General features: G+C 43.4%; 2 protein-coding genes across 3 annotated transcripts in view; both read right to left on the minus strand.

The window, feature by feature from the left end:
• Positions 1–211: 211 nt before the first annotated feature.
• On the minus strand, positions 212–4,188 carry TRIM52 (tripartite motif containing 52). Its single transcript, XM_063085717.1, is given in 7 exon segments — positions 212–262; positions 3,411–3,457; positions 3,460–3,518; positions 3,520–3,706; positions 3,709–3,806; positions 3,808–3,840; positions 3,842–4,188. Coding segments are annotated over 7 exon segments (822 nt in total).
• A 2,827-nt stretch (positions 4,189–7,015) lies between these two features.
• LOC134371042 (DNA topoisomerase 3-beta-1-like) overlaps positions 7,016–20,371 on the minus strand; it is a 28,560-nt gene continuing 15,204 nt past the window's right edge. Inside the window, exon 4 of one of the 2 annotated variants that reach the window (XM_063088027.1) lies at positions 7,016–7,142. In XM_063088027.1, the coding sequence (XP_062944097.1) occupies positions 7,135–7,142 (8 nt within the window). In that variant the 3' untranslated portion in view covers positions 7,016–7,134. Of the gene's footprint in view, positions 7,143–7,448; positions 7,525–20,371 lie in introns of those variants that run through there. The other variant, XM_063088026.1, reaches the window with a different exon arrangement.

Raw genomic sequence — 20,371 nt, forward strand, 5'->3', positions numbered from 1 at the left:
GTTGTGGTAGCACTTGGAATGCAAGTTTTCACAAATTTCTCCACTTTTTTCTCTTGTAATTAAAAGGGCTGTTTAATATTAAGCCTTCATGGCCTTTGAAGATTCCTTTCAATATTCCAGTAATGTCCAACCTTAAAGCTGCAGAGCCTTGTACTTAGCAGAACACTCCACTGTTTTTAAGGGCATGAGTTTAACAGTATTTGGCATGCTGTCACTGCCCAACACTTTCAGATAATGCAACTGAAGAAATTGACCCTATCTTCTGCATCATAACGTGAATATATACTTGATAAAAGCCTCAAAAAAATTTTTGGCTGCCATTTTTAGCTACCTCAAAGGAGAAAACAGAAAAACAAGTACTGATGATAGAAGCATCTGGTCCCTTTTGCAGAATGATGAATAATTTTTTTAGTGCCAGCTGGGTGACAGGGCAATACAGGCATCCAGCTATACACCTGAGCCCCAATAAGTGAAATCTTCATTTTCTTTTTATACACTGATCTGCCGCCTAAAACCTGACACCATTTAATGATGCCCTTGGTCAAATCTAAATGATCTTAATTTCATAATCCTCTGATTCTAGCCTGCAGAGTCAAGATGAACTCTAACTCACGGGATGGACAAAATGGAAGATGTAAAGAAACTTTCAGGGCCAAAAAGCCTTTTATACAAAATCAAACTTTAAAAGAATATCAACCTTAAAACACTATAATTGTCCTGGATATCCAATAGAAACAGCTGTATAAGTGGTATCATATCCACAATGAACATTTCCTGTGGCTACCCAACCTTTCATACACCTCATTGATTATAGGCCTTGCTCTGAATGCTTTCTTGCTCTTCTTTGTATTCCTCTCAGTCAAGGAGTTCCTTCCAACTTTATTTCCTATATTATGAAAAGTTAAGTCTTTTTCTTCAACATTACAATACTAAATTTGATTTTATAAACTATAAGTCTCCCCACACCCTGGAATGCTGATATAATTTGTAGGAGAAGGGGAAGAGAACGTCTTTCTCTCCCCTTTCTGAAAATCAATGATCTATTCTTTGAATCTATTAGTAACAACCTCTCTACTCAATCCCCCTAAAACTAAAAAGCTTGATCACTTCCAAAGTAGATTTTTAAAAATTGTGCTGAATTAGTAGGTAGCAAGTGAGAATTCACTGCAGCCAGAGCAGTGTGATGGACAATGTATACTATGACATTAAATAAACTGCTATACAAAAATAGTATTATGAGGATTGTTCCATAAAATTCTAAATCATCCCACTATAATTTATATGTTTATTAGTGAAAGGAAGTGCGACAGTATAAACTGCATAAAGAATGAAAGAGATTGTGTCATTACCATCAGTTTATACATAACTTACAGAAAATACAAATTTTTACCAGTCCAGTATAGTTCCTATATTTGGCAACACTATTACTTAAGTTCTGCTGTATGTTTGAAAATAAAAGTGTACTTAAAAATATTATATATTTCAGAAAGGGATCATCCCAGTTTGACTTACTTATTTCTGTTATTTGTTTATACTTACTGATATGCTTGACAAATAACTTTTCCGGTTTTAAATGAGGTTATCTGGCCTCCCCAGTTGAAGAGACTATCACTTTTCTCCAAATTGGCTTTCAATTAAAATTTGTTTCAAAATCCTTTCCAGAAAAATCTAGCAGAGGATTGGTTCCCTCCTTTCCTCAGCTTCAGTGTACTAAAACCCTGAAGCACAGTACATAGGAGTAGTTTCTTCATGGACAAACTTAATTATTACCCTGGGGGAAAACATGGTGCTAGGGTTTGTCCCTAAAGTTGATTTATAGTTAGACTTGTGTCTTAACTGTGTAATTACCATTAGTTACTGTAAAATGGGGGTGGTGGTGGTAATGATAATATCTAATAGATGACATCTGTAGGACAGTGTTCTGTGTCTGTGTTGTGGCTACAACCCAGAGTAGGTAGTACAGTTTACTTTGAGACCAAGTCTACACATGTGTACAGTATATATTACTTAAAAGTTTCATAAAACGGTACTTACCCTTACTATGCTTTATGTGCTCTGATGTTTTATTTCATTTTAAAGTAATGCTAGGCATGACCCATTTATTTTAAGACCCACTAATTGGTCAAAAACTACAGTTTGAAAACACTGCTGTAGGAGAACATGAGAAACTACATTTTATAAACTGTAAAGCACTACTGAGATGTGAGCAACTGCTACTCAATATCTAGGTTAATGGTTAAGGGCTGGCCATTTAGCTCAGTTGGTTAGAGCACAGCTTTGTAACACCATGGTCTAAGGGTTTGGTTCCCAGTACTGGCCAGCTGTCAAAAAAAAAGAAAGAAAGAAAAGAAAAAATCATTGCATAGCTGAATATCCAATTAAGACTTCTATGGGCCTAAAGACAACCTCCCCTTCCTTAGGTACTGCTAGAGATCAAATCCATCTAGACTTTTGGTAAAGAAGATGTTACTCATGCTCATTGTCATTGAGACAATTCTCTAATGCTTAGAAGATCAGGACTAGAAGGCAAGGCATTATCAGCACCCAAATAAGGCAAGATAAGTTAGAAGAAAGCCAAGTAAAAATGCAAACATCTATTTAGTACTTTGTGCTTTATAAAATATTTTCACATACTTGATCTCTTTTAATCCTAAAAATCCTAGGGAAAAAGTGAAGCTCAAAGAGGTTAAGAGCTGCCCAAGATTAGACAATAATCTTATCCTAAATCTCTCACTCCTTTTACCATGATAAAATACCTGGAAAGTGAGCAGGACATGAGGTTCATTCTGACCCATGAAAGATTTTTATGTCCTCTGCCTTTCCCTAGAGGGAAAATAGACCCTAGTGAAGGTGGGGAAGCAACTCCAGACTTTCGGAGAGGGGCGTGGCCAGTTGCTCCCATTAGTCCAGAACTCACACCTTACATTTCTGTCTACTAACACCAGTCATCTGTTTTGACACTGCGTGTGCTGTGAGGTACCAAACGTCTAATATCTGCAAGTACTGTCGCTTTCCATTCCTATCTGTAAGGGTCCCAGGGACTTTGGTCAAGGTCTCAGAACCCACATTAAAGGGAAATTAAACACCAGGTATCTGTTACCTGTACCCCTTATACTTAAGTAGATTGACAGTATTAACAATAGTGGCCTGCTTCGGGTTACCATGATATGTCCGCTCAGCTTACTCCGGGGAAGCCAATCTGCCCCAGCTTTCATGGTTTTGTGTCTTCTTTGTCCACATATACCCATCTCTCTCCACTGTGCTCCCACCCTCCCCAAAGGAGAAGTTCAAATAGCAGGTACCTGAGTGGGTGGTGAGAAAGGGATGCTACCATTCCCCAGCTCCCCTTGTTTCCATTTCCTTCACCCACCCAACCCGCGCCCCCCATATTTCCCCCTTATTCCTCTCACCTTGTACTCCTGGACCACCTCCTCCAGTGGCACCACACTGTGCTGTTGTGGCTCCTGGATTCTCGGCACACCACAGAGATAGCCTCTTTGTCCACCTCACAGAAGAGTCAGGCCTTCCTGGTGTCTGGCACACATGCCCTGATCATTACCCCACCTCCCTCGATAAGGAATGGGGCACATTTGGCGAATTATCTGGACCGCGTTGGCCAGCTGCAAGTTGAGACCGAAACTGCGACGTGTAAAGCTCTTTCGGCACTGGGGGGCAGGTGAGCTGCCAGGGAGGGGGAGGCGGGGATGTCAGGATACAGCTGTTCGTCCTCCTCCTCGTTGTTTTCTTCCAATATCCCTTCTTCTAGGTACACATCAATTCTCAGGTCATGTCTCAAGCCTCCTAGGCTCTTCCTGCTCTTCTTTCTCTTGATCCCACACAGTCCACGTTGTCCCAATTCCTTACGCCACGGTCACCGACCCAGAGTTCATCATCCTTTTGGTCTTGGAACAACTCGTCAGCATTCCTCCCATACACCACCTCTCGAAAAGTAGTATTCCCATCCACCAATGCCCCCACCGCCTCCTCGTCGTCTTCTTCCTCCCACTCATGTTCCTCCTCGTCCTGGCCTTCCTTATCCTCCTTACCCCACAGCTGGGCCACACACCCTCGGCAGTTGTGCCCACAGCCGATGGACACAGGATCCTTGAAGTAATCCAGGCAGATTGCACACACCGCTTCCTCCTGAAGTGTCCGCACGGGATCGGGAGTAGTAGCATAACCAGCCATCTTAATGCGCTGCCAGCCGGTGTAGATACGTCAGCTCGGAGCTGAGGAGCGGGAACGCGCCTACAGGCCTTCCTCCAAATTACTCTGGTAACTCAAGGCTGTCCTCAACCCTGCTCTTTCTCCTCCAACCCATAGAGAAGCCTTGATCCCTTCTCTTAGGAAATGAAGGCCTCAGATCCAGACTCACAGCAGCCCTCTGTGGGCGGGGACAGAATCACCTGCAGCCCCCAACTCCCTTCTAGGCTCACCGTGCAACCCCACATCCCCTCAGGCTTCTGGCTGTCCTCGGCTTTTGCCTTTTCCGGCGGCGTCCTCCTCAGGTGCCGTTACTCCTTACCCTGCCGGAGGCGACCGAAAATGACGTAGGCTCTCTAGCCCTCCCTCCTCCCCCCTGCCACACTCGGGAGGGAGCGGGCTGGGCCGTCGGAGGTCTGCATCTCTATGGTGTCCCAGGAGACCCGCCAGCCCGGAGTCCCGGCCGCCCACCCAGCGGCACCTGATAGGAAAGACTGACTGGTGGGAATGGGCGGAGGCGGAGAAAAAAAAATCGTCTTAAGCCGTTGAGCAGCATAAACGCCGTTCTGGCCAGCCAGACACTGAGGGTCAGCGGCCGCACAGGAAAGCAGGTACTTAGAAACGAACCCCAAAGAGTGGGGAGTGCGGAGGGCAAAGCCAGAGGACTTTGTGGTAGGGAGGATTCAGGCTCGTTGGAGGCCAAGGTCGGGGGCATGGTCTGCAGGAAAGAAGGCCGGGCCTGCTGAAGTGGGGTGGTAGGGGGTGGGGTGGAGCTCGCGGTGGCGCGGAGTGGCCGTGATGTCAAAAGGTCTCACGTGGAGACGTGCGCTTACAATTTTCCTCCTCACACTAATTCACCCCTTTCTTACTACCCTTAGAGCCTCGGCCTCCTAACCCTGACCTCTCTCGCGACCTTAACTTCTATGTCCACCTCCACTGTTCAGCAACAGCTCAGACACCTCAAATTCAGCATGCCTTACACCGACTTCTCCTATAGATCTTTTCGCCTCCTTCCATCCATAATCCTTTCATTCAACTTTCATCCACCTACCCATCCATAACCCATTAACCTACACACCTCACCTCCCACTTATTTTATTTTTTTCTTCACTTCAAGCCCACCGGATACCACTCATTCATTTTTAATACATCCATGTGTCATGTGAATACATAACCCATACTTCCACTTATCCATCCACTTCAATCTATCCACGTATAGGAACACAAGAATGAGTAAGAGATAAATAATTAGTCCCTTCAAGGAATATAGAGTTATAGGTGTGTGGTCATTTTTTACCCAACATTTTACACGGTTTTTTTGTTTGGTTGGTTTTTGTTTTTTTTAACTTGTCTCTCAGTAAGAAGTTGCAGAGTATGCATAAAACAAATGTACTTCACAGGGCCTGGTTTTCCAAAGCCTTGCAGTTTCAAATATTGACCTTACAAAAAACAAGAAATTTTCCCCAGGCTATATAGTCTCTGATGTAAGATAAAGACTTGTAACACAGCAAGGCTGCTGGTTCTATGACAGACAAGTTACTGATTGATATGTAAAGATATTGGGAATTGTGTGGGGAGAAGGAATGTTTGCTAAGATCAAACTTTTGATGGTGGATCACTTAATTGCCTTATGGAATGTCATCTGGCTTGTTTTTACTGAATTTTATCAGCTTCTACTGTTAAAACTTGTTAAAACTATAACCCCACCTATATCTCTTACTGTAACGTCCTGGGCTGGAAAATAAATGCAGGAAGAGAGCCCCAATTTGTGGTTAATTTCCCAAATGAGGCTTCTTACTGCTCAGAAGAGATGGGCTTTGAGTAATCTTTGGCAGCTCTGTCACCCAGGGGAAAAAGGGTGACAAATCGTGGGAGGCAAAGCAACAAGAAGTACATTGTACATATTGATTCACTACAGAATTTCACATATGTAACAAGCAAAACATCTGGAAACTGTTCTTTCCCTTAGGGCATTCAAGGCACCCTGATATTTTCCATTCTATTTTATTTCAATAAAATGCTGTTGAAGATCCACTGGAGTGGTTGCACCCCTCACTAGTCACTGTTTGGTTTGAGGAACACCACCTGCTCCAGTGGAACCTTTGGCACCCCCCTGGAGCCCTTCCTCTTCCTCTCAGAGCCTGAGTCAAACTGTAAGTTTCATAGAGCAAGGATGGTATATGTTCTGCTCAACATTGTACACACAGCTCAATTATCATAGTGCTGAGCACACAGGGAGCACTCTCTACTTATCTGCTGATTAATAAATGAATCAATAGACCCAACAAATTCCAGTCAAGTCCTACTGATTTTTCCTCCTCAAATCTTGTCCCTCATCTCCATTCTTGTTCCTGCCATTCTAGATTTGACCTCATCATCTTCAGACTGAACAAAAAGTTTCTTAGAGGGTCACTTGCCCTCTCATCCTGCAGCCATGAGAACTATCCACCTGAAATGAAAGGCTGACCACTTCATGGCCTTTAAGAAAATTTCCTCAGTGGCTCTCAATTATTTTCCTAGTGTTGCCTTGAAGAGCCTGGAGTCCTGTGGACACAGGGAGTTAAATCCTGTGTCTTTCACTCCTGCTACAATCAGAGAGGCCCTAACTTCATCTGCGTTGTAAAATGGGCTTCTTTGTGAGATTTTGTTTGAACAAAAGAACTCATAGTTAAAAGACATTTGAAAATCATAGACCCATAGTCTCCTTCTTGTGATAGACATTGCTGTCTGTTAAGTTTTCTAGGAATCACATGCTTAACATGGAGTGTATTAGTCCATTTCTGTTGCTTATAACAAAACACCTGGAACTTGGTAATTTAAAAGAAAATGAAATTTATTGCTTACAGTTTCAGAGGGTGGGAAGTCCAAAGTCCAGAGAACACATCTGGTAAGAGGATTCTTCAGTGGTGGCTTTACAGCAATGCAGGGGTCTCACATGGCTGAAAATGGTGGAGTGGAGAGAGAGAGAGACTCTTTGTGTGCTCTCCTTTTAAAGACTTCCAAACCATGCCCCTGACCATTGTTAATCCATTCACTAGGGTGTGGTCCTACAATCTAATCACCTCTTCAAGGCCTCACCTGTCAGTTACCATAATAGGACTTCCCACCCTCTTAACACTGTCACAGTGGGGACCAAGCCTCCAACACATGAAACTTTTGGGGAGGGACACAATTCAATACTGAGTGATTTGTAAAGAAACAATATTTATTGCTTATAGTTTCTGCAGCTGGGAAGTCCAAAGTCCAGGGAACTCATCTGGTGAGGGCTTTCTTTGGTGGTTTCTCTCTACAGCAATGTGGGGTGTCACATGGCGAAAATGGCTGAGCAAGAGAGAGACTAAGCTTTTCACCTGCTTTCCTTTTAAAGCCATCAGAACCACTTCCATTACTCCATAAGTGGATCAATATATTCACAAAGCCATAGTCCTCGTATTCTAAACACCTCTTCAAGGCCCCATCTTTCAATTACCATAATAGGATTTCCCACTCTTTTTAATTTATTGAAAAATAATTGATTACACATATTTGTGGGACATAGAGTAGAATATCAATACCTATATGCGATATGTGACAATCTAATCAGTACAATTTGTGACTCACCATTACAAAACCTAATCATTCTTTTTGACCCTTTACCAATTTCTTGCCAACCACCTCCCACTCCCCCTTTCTCACCTCTAGTAGCCACAGTTCTGTTCTTTCCTTTTGAAAGTACGAGTTATTGTGTTTGTTGTAACTATCTTTCTGTTTTATTTATTCGGTTTTTTTTTTTTTTTTAGCTCTCACTTATGAATGAGGACATGCAGTACTTCTCTTTCTATGCCTGGGTTATTTCACTTATAATTTTCTCCAAGCTCATCCATGTTGCTGCAAATAGCCGAATTTCATTCTTTTTTATAGCTAAGTAGTATTCTATTGTGTATATATTCCATATTTTCCTTATCCAGTTGTCTGTCAATGGACAGTTAGGTTGGTTCCATCTCTTGGCTGTTGTAAATAGAGCTGCGATAAACATGAGAGTGCAGGTATCCCTTCAACATGATGATTTCCATTCCTTTGGGTGTATACCCAGCAGTGGGATTGCTGAATCGTATGGCAATTCTATCTGTAATTGTTTGAGAAACCTCTATACTATTTTCCATGACGGCTGCACTAATTTACAGTTCCACCAACAGTGGAGGAAGGTTCCCCTTTCTCTGCATCCTCACCAGCATTTGTTATTCTCTTTTTGAAAATAGACTAAGTGGGGTGAGATATTTCAGTGTGGTTTTGATGTGCATTTCCCTGATGCTTAGTGCTGCGGAGCATTTTTTCATGTGTCTGTTGGTTATTTATATACTTTCCTTTCAGAAGTGCCTATTCAGCTCCTTGGCCATTTTATAACTGGGTTACTGTTTTTTTAGTGTTAAGTTGTTTGAGATCCTGGTATATTCTGGATATTGGTCCCTTGACAGATGCATAGGTTACAAATATTTTCTCCCATTCCATAGGTTGTCTTTTCACTCTGCTGATTGTTTTCCTTACTGTGCAGAAGCTTTTTAATTTGATATAATCCCATTTGTTTATTTTTCCTTTTGTTGTCTGTGCTTTGGAGGTCTTATTCATAAAGACTGTACCCAGTCCTGCTTCCTGAAATGTTTCCCCTATGTTTTCTTTTAGGAATTTTATAGTTTCAGGTCTTATATTTAAGTCTTTAATCCATTTTGAGTTGATTTTGGTATATGGCAAGGGGTACGGATCTAGTTTCATTCTTCTACATGTGGATATCCAGTTTCCCCAGCATCATTTATTGAAGAGGCAGTCTTTTCCCCAATGTATGTTTTTGGTGCCTTTGTTGAAGATCATTTGGCTGTAAGTAAGTGGATTGATTTCTGGGTTCTCTATTTTGTTGCATTGATCCATGTGTCTGTTTTCATGCCAATACCATGTTGCTTTGGTAACTACAGCTTTCTAGTATAGTTTGAAGTCAGACAGTGTTATGCCTCTGGCTTTATTTTTTTGCTGAGGATTGCTTTGGCTATTTAGGGTCTTTTGTTGTTCCATATGAATATTAGGATTGTTTTTCCTATTTCTGTGAAGAATGTCATTGGTATTTAGATGGGGATTGCATTGAATCTATAGATCACTTTGAGTAGTACGGATATTTTCACAATGTTAATTCTTCCAATCATAAGCATGGAATGTCTTTCCATCTTTTTGTGCACTTTTTAATTTCTTTCAGAAGTGATTTGTTGTTCTCATTTGTAGAGATCTTTCACTTCCTTGGTGAAATTGATTTCTGGGTATTTTATTTTTTTGGTGACTATTGTAAATGAGCTTGCTTTCTCGATTTTTTTCTGCTAGTTCATTGTTGGAGTATAAAAACACTACTGATTTTTGTGTGTTGATATTGTATCTTGCAACGTTACTGAAATCATTTATCAGCTCTAAGAGTTTTTTGGTAGAGTCTTTGGTTTTTCTATATATAGGATCATGTCATCTGCAAATAGGGACAGTTTGACTTTGTCTTTTCCAATCTGGATGCCCTTTCTTTCTCTTGCCTGATTGCTCCGGCTAGTACTTTCAATACTATGTTAAATAGGAGTGTTGGGAGTGGGCATCCTTGTCCCTGTTCTGAAAGGAAAAGCTTTCAGCTTTTCCCCATTCAGGATGATGTTGGTGGTGGGTTTGTCATGTATGACTTTTATTGTGTTGAGATATTTTCCTTCTCTACTTAATTTGTTGAATAGTCTTTGTCTTGAAGGGATGTTGAATTTTGTCAAATGCTTTTTCTGTTTCTATTGAGATAATCATATGGTTTTTGTCCTTGATTTTGTTGCTGTGTTGTATCACATTTATTGACTTAGCATATGTTGAGCCGTCATACGCTAAGTCAACCATGAATCCCACTTGATCATGGTGTACAGTCTTTTTGATGTGCTACCATATTCCATTTACTAATATTTTGTAGAGGATTTTGCATCTATGTTCATCAGAGTTATTGGCCTGTACATTTTTTTTGTTCTATCTTTGTCTGGTTTTGGTATCAGAGTAATGCTGGCCTCACAGAATGAGTTTGGGAGAACCGTCTCTTTCAGTTTTTTGGAATAGTTTGAAGAGAATTGGTATTAAATCTTCATTAAATATTTGGTAGAATTCATCAGTAAAGCCATCCAGTCCTGGGGTTTTCTTTATTGGGAGATTGGTGATTACTGCTTCAATCTTGTTGCTCATTATTGGTCTGTTCAGGTTTTCTATTTCTTCTTAGTTCAGGCTTGGTAGTTTGTACACGTCCAGAAATTTATCCATTTCCTCCAGGTTTTCAAATCTGTTGGCATATAGTTGTTCATAATAGTCTCCAATTATTCCTTGTATTTCTGTGGTATCAGATGTAGTGTCTCCTTTTTTATTTCTGATTTTTGTTATTTGGGTCTTCTTTCTTTTTAACTATTGTAGCTAATGATTTGTCTATTTTGTTTATCTTCTCACAAAACCAACTTTTTGTTTCATTGATCTTTTGTGTCACTTTTCTGTTCTCTATTTTATTTAGTTTTACTCTGATCTTTCTTTCTACTAATTTTGGATTGGATTGTTCTTATTTTTCTGCTTCTTTGAGGAGTAGCATTAGATAGTTTATTTTAAGTTTATTCTTTTCATGTAAGCATTTATTGCTATAAACTTCCATTAGAACTGCTTTTGCAGTATCTCACAAGTTTTGATATGAGTGTCTTTATTTTCATTAGTTTCAATAAATTTTGTGATTTCATGTTTAATTTCTTTTTGAACCCCTAGGTCATTCAGGAACATGTTGTTTAATGTCCATGTATTTGTACAGTTTCCAGAATTTTGCTTGTTATTGATTTCTAGCTTTAATCCATTGTGGTCTGAAAAGATACTTGAGATGATTTCAGTTTTTAAAAATTTGTTGAGACTTGATCATGACCTAACATTTGGTCTATCCTGGAGAATGTTCCATGTGCTGAAGAGAAGAAAGTATATTCTGTAGTTATTGGATGAGATGTTCTGTAGATGTCTGCCAAATCCAATTGGTCTAAAGTGTAGTTTAAATCCTGTGTTCGTCTGTTGATTTATTGCCTAGGTGATCTGTCCAATGATGAGAGAGGGGTGTTCAGGTTTCCCAGTATTATTGTATTAGGGTCTATGCCCCTCTTTAGGTGTAATAGGGTTTACTTTATATATCTGGGTGCCCCAGTGTTGGGTGCATATACATTTATGATTGTTGACTTCTTGCTGGATAGATCCCTTTATCATTACATAATGGCCTTCTTTGTCTCCTTTTGCAATTTTTCTTTTAGTCTATTTTTTCCAATATAAGAATAGGTACTCCTGCTTGCTTTTGGTTTCCATTTGCATGGTATATCTTTTTCCATCCCTTCACTATTAGTTTGTGTGAGTCTTTACAGGTGAGGTGAGTTTTCTGTAGGCAGCATTTAGTTGACTCTAGCTTTTTAATCCATTCAGCCAGTCTAAGTCTTTTAAGTAGGAAATGCAATCCATTTACATTACGGTTGTTCCTGAAAGGTATTGTCTTACTCCTGGTATTTTATAGATTTTCATTTGGTTGTTTTAAATATCTTCTGTTCCTTTTTTTCCCTTTTATTGTTTGTCCATCCTCTTAATACTGTCACAGTAGGGATTAAATTTCTAATACATTGGGGTGATGTACAATCCATATTATGGAGTTAGGAATGAAAGAGGTACGTTGGGGAGTTTATGTGTATGAAAACAAAGGTGGAAGGAAGTAGAACTGGGCAATGCAGGTTTGCCTCAGCCAACCCAGTGCAGAACTCTGGAGCCAAGAGTGCCTGTTAGAATATTCCCTGTTAGGTGGAAATATGCCAACCCCCATTACCACTATCATGTTTAGTCTTTGACCGGGGGCTGCCTGGGTAGAGTATGTCTTCAGCTCAAACATAGCAGATCCTGAACGCCCTGAGCTTGAGCATGTCAGTTCACCTCAGTCCTCCAATGTGAATGGTAAGTTCTTGAAAGTAGATCAGAGCAGCACACGTTCATGACCATCTTTTATAACTTGGCCCCTGTCTCTCTTCAGCCTCACTTTCGCAACTTGCAGCATCTACTCTGATGACATGACTCTATAGTTTCACATACTCATACCAGGCTCTTACTTCTGACTTTGGGCATGTTGTTCTCCTACCGTGAAGGCTCTCATCTTACTGATTCACTTGGATATAATTCATAATTTTCCTTCAGGTCTCTGTACAGACACAAACTCCTGAAGGAGACTCTTCCCAAAGGTGGTGCCAGGCTGTATTCTGATCCCAACTCTGTTGAAATAGAGCTCCCTACACCCTCATGACGTATGGTATCTGCTTCTATAGAAGAAAGGAAACTAGACCCTACACAGTATGGAAAAGAATTTCAATATTTAACACATACCTATAATCTTACATGGCATGATGTGTACGTCACCACATCCTCTACTCTCAACCCCGAGGAAAGGATAGGGTCTGGCCAGCCACTACTGCATTTGCCGACTTTTTACGCACTCAAGACCCCACCAGATATCCAGTAGGGACCGTGGCAGTCCCTCAAACTGACCCTAACTGGGACAACCAAACCAACTCTCAAGATGGGGCTAAACGAACATAACCAATTACTTTCTTAATAGAAGACATGAAGAAAGGTGCACTCAGGGCAGTAAATTATGACAAAATCCAAGAAGTAACACAAAGGTCAGATGAATACCTGGCTCCTTTTATGAGCCAATTCACAGAGGTGGTCCTTAAATACACCAACCTATACCCAACCTCTGAAGCAGGCCAATTATAGCTACATCCACAATTTACCTCAGCAGATATCAAGAAAAAGCTACAAAAACTAGAAGCCCTCAAACCCCTCAAAAGGACCTAATTAAGGTAGCCTTTAAGGTCTTTAATAATAGAGGTGAGGAACAAAGTCTACCAAAGGTAAAAAGGGATCAGGCTAAATTCCAAATGAGGGTCTCCACCTTCCAGCGCAGTCAGAATCCTAAAGCACCAACAGTACAACACTGACCTCCTCCAGGGCTGTGCTCCAAGTGTGGCAAGGAAGGACATTGGGCCACAGTCTGCCCAGATCCCAAGGCTCTGCCGAGACCCTGTCTGGCCTGTGGGAGAACGCACCATCATAAGTCTGACTGCCTTCATGCCTCTGAGCCTGGGGCCATCACTCCAACACCCAAATCTGAGCCGGGACGGCACCTCCCAGAACTTCTGGGACATGCCACCAAAGACTGATTCTGCCTGGGCTCAGAGGCCCCCACTGTGACCATCAACAAGGCTGAACCCAGGGTAAATATGCAGGTGGCAGGTAAGCTGATGTCTTTTTTGCTCAATAAGAGGGCCACTTTCTTGGTTCTTCCTGAACATGTGGGACCTCTGTTCCCTTCCTCAATCTATTATGGGGGTAAATGTTCAAATTTCCAAACCTACGATAAGCCCACCATTAACCTGTGTCATACAAGACACAGCTTTCGCTCATTCATTCCTGGCCATACCTACCTGCCTCACTGCTATAATAGGGCAAGACCTATTCACTAAGCTACACACAGGCTTAACCTTACACCCACTTAAGACATTAAAACACATAATCTCCTTTTCATCACACAGGGAGAATCCCAAAATTCTGTCCCACCTACTACTCCTTTTCCAGATGTAATCAACCCTCAGGTTTGGGACACTGAAAATCCTTCAGTGGCTACCCATCTCTCCCCTATAAATATAACCTTAAAAGACCCATTTTCTTTCCCATATAAGCCACAATACCCAGTGCCCACACAAGGGTTAAAGGGTCTAAAACCCATCATAAATAAATTACTACAGGCCAGACTTTTAAGGGCCACCAGCTCTCCATATAATTCCTCTATCTTTCCAGTTCAAAAGACAGTGGGTCCTATCCTCTGGTTCAGGACCTCAGGGCTATAAATGAAGCTGTTCTTCCGCTTACCCTTGTCGTCTCATCCCTACATCCTTCTTTCCTCTGTGCCCCCAATACCTCACATTACACGGTGCTAGACCTTAAAGATGCCTTCTTCACCATTCCTCCTGACCCATCATCCCAAGACCTCTTTCCTTTTACGTGGAATGGCCCACATTCATGGGTCTCACAACTCACCTGGACAGTCTTACCCCAGGGATTTAGAGACAGTCCTCACCTGTCTGGCCAAGCTTTAATGAAAGACTTGCAGAACCTGTCTGTCACCCCTAGTACCTTACTGCAATACGTCGATGATTTACTTCTATGTAGCCCCTGAAAAGAACTTTCTGAACATCATACTATCCTCCTTCTAAACTTTTTAGGACAAAAAGGTTACTGAGTCTCACTTAAGAAGACACAACTTACCAAAACAGAGGTTACTTATTTGGGTCTTTTGCTTGCCCCAAGTCATAGGGCTCTCACAGTAGACAGAAAACGCCTCATATAAGAAATTCCCCTTCCCCAAACAAAGGCTGAACTTCTCTCCTTCCTTGGGTTAGTAGGATATTTTAGACTTTGGGTGCCAAATGTTGATCTCATTGCTCAACCTTTGTATCAGGTCACTGAGGGGAGTCTCCATGAACCCTTAGATCATAGTCTCCCTGTATCTACTCCCTTTTCACTCTTAAAACAAGCCCTCACTTCTTCCTCGGCATTGGCACTCCCCAACCCAAAGTCTTACTTGTCTATGTAGACAGCAGACAGGATTTGCACTGGGATTACTGGCTCAACAGTATGGGCCCGACCTCAGGAAAGTGACTCACTCATCCAAACAGCTGGATAAAACAGTTCTTGGCTGGCCGCCCTTCTTGCGGTCTTTGGCTGCAGCCACTATACTAATACAAGAAAGCTCAAAATTAACTCTCTTCTGAAAAATAATAGTACATTGTGCCCATTCACTTTCTTCACTTCTTACCCACCAGGCCACCCAACAGATTTCGGCCACCAGACTTTAGGTGATTCAAGCCTCGCTTCTTGAAAACCCCAACGAAACTTTCACTTGCTGCTCCTCACCTCACTCAGCTACACTTTTGCCTGTCGCTTCCCAACCCACAACAGATGAACCTGACTGTAAGGAAACACCAGACCACTTTACTAACCCCTTTCCAGATATTTCAGACACCCCACTACCACCCCCACACCGGACTGGTTCATAGTTGGGAGCTCTTTTAAACACCAGAGGATAACACAGGCAGGCTATGCAACTGTTTCCTTAAGTCGGATAACTGAATCCAGCCCCGTGCTATACAATACAACCTCACAACAGGCAGAACTTATAGCCCTCACTAGGGCCCTAACATTGGCCAACAAACTCAGAATAAACGTATACACAGACTCAAAATACACCTATCCCATAACTCATTCTCATGCACCAATTTGGAGAAAAAAGGGTTTCCTGACAACCAAGGGAGCACCTATAATTAAAGGTCCTTTAATCCTAAAACAATTACAGGCAGCACACCTGCACAGCTGCACAGCCATCCTTCCCTGCAAGGGACACCGAAAACCTCAAGACCCAATAGCTGTGAGTAACAGTCAGGCAGATGTTGAAGCCAAGAAACACACACTCACACAGGCCCAACACCAAACGTTGGCTCTGCCTGTGCAGCTGCCACCCTACTCACCCGAGGAACATACGTCCCTCACACAACAGAGCTCACAATTCAAAAGGATGGCTCATTCTCAAAGGTAAAACAGTCCTTCTGGCCACAGAGGTGTACAGTATCCTAACACAACTTCCTAACCATTTCCATGGATGATACAAGCCTCTCTCTAAACTTCTGTCTCCTCCAGTAGAACACCCTCATCTCCCACAGGCTATCTAATCAATAACACAAGGCTGTAATATTTGCCTCTGCACGTCCCCACAAGGCCACTTATGACCTCCTCCTTTCCCTACCCATCAAGCTAGAGGTCAGGGTCCTGCACAAGACTGAAAAGTAGATTTTGCCCACATGCCTCCTATAAAAAACCAAAGTATCTTCTTACATCGGTAGATACCTCCACTGAATGGGTAGAAGCTGACCCTAGCACTTCAGAAATGGCAGCATCTGTCACCATGATCCTGCTCCAACACATAATCCCTCCGTTTGGTCTCCCCACCACTGTCCAGTCTGATAATGGTCCAGCTTTCATTTCACAAAACACCCAAGGAGTTTCACAGGCTTTGGACATCTCTTGGAAATTACACATTCCGTATAGGCCCCAATCCTTGGGAAAGGTTGAAAAGGCAAATTCTATTATTAAAAACCACCTTATCAAATTAACTGTTACAATTACACATGCCATGGCCTGAACTCCCAATAGGCCTCAAGCAAATTCACTTAACGCCAAGAGTACCCCAACTTCTTAGTCCCTTGGAGCTTGTGTATGGAAGACCTTTTTCCATTGAGTAACTTCCCTTATAACCCTCACCCCTTGGGAGACTTTTTACCTGCTCTAAAACACACCCGACTACTTTTGCACAAGTACGCTAACACCCACCTACCAAAACCCTATTCCAGTCCCTTTCTCCCTCTCAACATTGAGCCCTGGACTGGGTTCTCCTAAAAGACTTAAATCCAAAAACCTCTTCAACCTAAGTAGACAGGCCCCCATGAGGCACTTCTCACCACCCCAACCATGGCAAAATTATCAAGTATAAGTGCTTGGGTTCATTTTTCCAGGTTAGAAAATGTACCAGACTTCAATTCAAAACTCTCAGGACATCCTGAGAAATATCATTCCTGGCTTCTCGCACCCACCTCTATCAGGCTGACGAGGTTACCTGAGGAATCCACAAGAGAAGTCAGAATCCAGAAGCACAGAAGCCTAACTACTCCAGCCAACATACACCCAGCTGACGAGTGAGCTGCCCTGGCTGGTGTCTGTGTCAGCTGCAGGGGGTTTCTACAACCTACTACGACTCTCTCCTTACAAACACACCTGAAGTTCTAGCCTGCAAAAACACACTTCTATCTTTTCCTTGGGACTGCTACCTACAAGGGGATTTCAGGGACTTCTTGCCCCCTCAAATAACTGAATGGACGGAAGTGGAAGAATAATCATCCTTACCATGTTCTTTTTCAGTCAGGAAAAAGCTACAAACCTAAAAACTCTGCCAAAAACTCTGAATGATCTAAGGGCTCATGGCTATTGCCCATTTTGCTCCCTATCCTAATTCCCTTTGTAATAATTTTCCTTCCGGTAGCCATAGGACCTATACTTCTGCAACAATTCTCCTAGTTCCTCTGCACGACCATCCGTCCAATGACTCATGAGTGGGTAACTAAAATTCTGATGATGAGAGATGCCCGTTATCAACCCCAGCCTCAAGGACCTCAGTGACAAGGAAATCCCTCAGGTCATTAGCCCCTCGTCACCCCTTTGTAGCAGGAAGACATTACAGAAGATGGACCTACATCCATATACACAGTCTGGGGGTCTCCCTAATAACAACTCACATCCTTTCTTTCTTAGCAAACACAAATGGGAGGAATATTAGGTTCAGGGAGGACTACTCAAGATGGCGCCACTCAGAGATACTCAAAACGGTGGTTCCTGCCCTACAGAACTTCCCCGTATAGTAAGAAGACAAAGAAACTCATAACAGCAACAGAATTCCATGCCATTGGTCCCCTCTGAAACCCTACTTTACACACTAAGGGAACCAATAATCACAAACCTAAAAATCACCTAATTCACATAAGGCCTCAATAACTACAACTACCACCAGTGGACTTTTCATTTAACTCCTCATCAACATAAGCTATGGCCAATCGGAACAACACAACTTACCACAAGAAGAAACATAAGCCCAACCCCAGGGAGGAGGTCAGGCTAGGTTCTGTACCTATGTCTCTGCCGCACCACCTGTGCCAATAAACTCCTTCTAGCCTGATTTCTAGTCTTGCTATCAACTCTTTGTGAACCTTTAAGATCCAGATTCAGGGGCTTTGCGCTTCTGCCCACGAGAGGACCCAACTCTAGACTGGGTGTCGGCTCCAGGGTTGCCAGGAAGTGTCTGAGTTGGGGTGGAGACACAGAGCCTCTTTCCAGGAGGGCTGGGAGTGTCTTTGGCTGACACCCGGAACCTCTTTGCAGGCAGTGTGGTGGTGACCTTGGCTGCACTAGGATCCCCACTGGGAGGGGAGCTTTGGGAGGAGACGAGGGAGGTCACAGGGCCAGCAGGTGGAGGGGTAGTCCCTGCAGCTGGTACAGGGAGTCAGAAGGCTGCCTGGCCCCCCTGTCTCCTCCCAAGGCAGCGTTGATGCACTGCAGTGCTGCCTTCTTCTCCCTGTCCAGGTCATCAGCGGTGACTCGAAAACCTGGCTCAGGGCATGGTGGCAACATAAAACATTCACCTCACCTATGCAGTAGCAGAGGAATCTTCTGTTGGGGGGTCTTGGAGCTGTGGACTGTGGGCGAGGAGTTCTTAGAGGGGAGTTCCTGCCCTGTTGCTGCACCTGGGCTCTTCCTCTGGCAAATCTCAGTATCTAAAATGGGAAGCTGAGGGCCCTCCTTTTGCAGTTTTTTTGAGGCATGACCCTTCCTCCTCTGCAGCAGTTGGATACTTGAAGTCAAGCTGCAGGAGCTTGTGATGGCATTTCGTAGAGGACAGGAGCTCAGACAACAGGTGTGGGGCATCTTATATGTGGACTGCCAGCACCCCATCTGGAGGTTCCTCTGCAGAGGCCTGGGCAAGAAGGAACAGAGGGCTGCATTGACCCTAAAGGGCTTAAATGCTGACTGTGTACAGCCAGTGCCAGCACTATTGGAGCCCTGTCTCTCACCCTCCTGCTTCTCTGTCATTTTGGGGTCTTTCGCTTGCTCAGCCTTTTCTCTGATGCTCTCTTCAAGGGCCCTCGTCACACTCCTCACTGTGCAGGAGTCTTATGCACAGCTGGGTGTTGAGCTGAAGGACACCTTGCAGTTGTGAGCAGACAGTACCGGCATCCCCCGGTGCTGACGTCTATAGATGGAAGTAAGGACCCCCAGCAGGGAATACAGTATCTGCAGGGCCACAGGACATCTCCTGGCAGATGCTTTGGTCTCAGCGCCCGTGTGACGTTCTTGGGTACCTGTGGGATGGCCCACCGGTTGACCCAAGGACATGGGCTGCTGGGTGGACCCAGCCAGCTGTGGGAATCTGACAGTGGTGTGAGTGGGCTGCGGGTGTGTGAGCCCTTCTAGCAGGACATTGCCCCCCAGGGCAGGGGGCATGCAGGGCGAAGCTTGCCCACGTAGCTACCCATGTTGAAACTTCCTCCAGTTGTGGAGTTTCTCTCCCTGAGCAAGTAAGAGAGCTGAGCACTGACTGCTCCTCGAGCTGCCAACTCAACCAACTCAGCCAACTGCCAAAGCTTGGAATGTTTGGCCGGTTGCTGGGATGACCGATGCACATGCACAGAATGCGCAGGCACAGAATGTACACGTGAGCGTGTGTGTAACGGACATGAGAGGAACAAGCACATGCAGGGCATGTCAGGAGCAGGCACGTACAAAAGACTGTGGAGAGAGGGGGGGCATGACACAGGTGGGACAGGCCTATATGACCCGCCTTTCCCTCCTAGGTATTTAACCAAGAGAAATAAAAACTTAGGTCTTCACAAAATCCTGTATATGAATGTTGTAGCTACTTTATTTGTATCTTCTAGGTGTAGGAGTACTAAGATTACCCAATTTTTTTTTAAGTGATTTTGTCATAGTTTTTAAGTTGTTTTGGGGGGGCATTGTATCAATATATCAATATATCATAATCATTTCACAGTCTAGGCTGGGTTAATATTTTCCCAACAGAAGTGACCAAGGCAGCCTTGAAGTTCACCTCAAGAAGACAGCGCCCCCATGTCCTAGTCTCTACAGGAGGGTCGGAGCCAAACTTTAGTGGGCACCGGTTAGCCAACATGTGTGGCTTGATCACAGAGAACAACATTTGCCAACTCAGGAATAACTAACTCGGTGTGCTGGACAGCTCCCATCGGTCCACCTCCCTCGAAAGTCTTCCAGTCCTTTCCCACCGCTCACTTCAGTGCTTCAAAACCCTCCTGCCTTTTGTTTCAATAGAGCTGCGCTCAGAGTGAGTTCTGGCCTGTTCCCCCATTGCAATAGCCTCGTCTAACGTCTTCCTTGTCTGTTCAACTTTCTCTGGTGCAACTCTGGCTCTGACAAACATAAAATGCAGAAGCCGTGCACCCTATATAGATTCTTT

Source organism: Cynocephalus volans, chromosome 2 (genome assembly GCF_027409185.1).
Source record: "Cynocephalus volans isolate mCynVol1 chromosome 2, mCynVol1.pri, whole genome shotgun sequence".
Taxonomy (NCBI): Eukaryota; Metazoa; Chordata; class Mammalia; order Dermoptera; family Cynocephalidae; genus Cynocephalus; species Cynocephalus volans.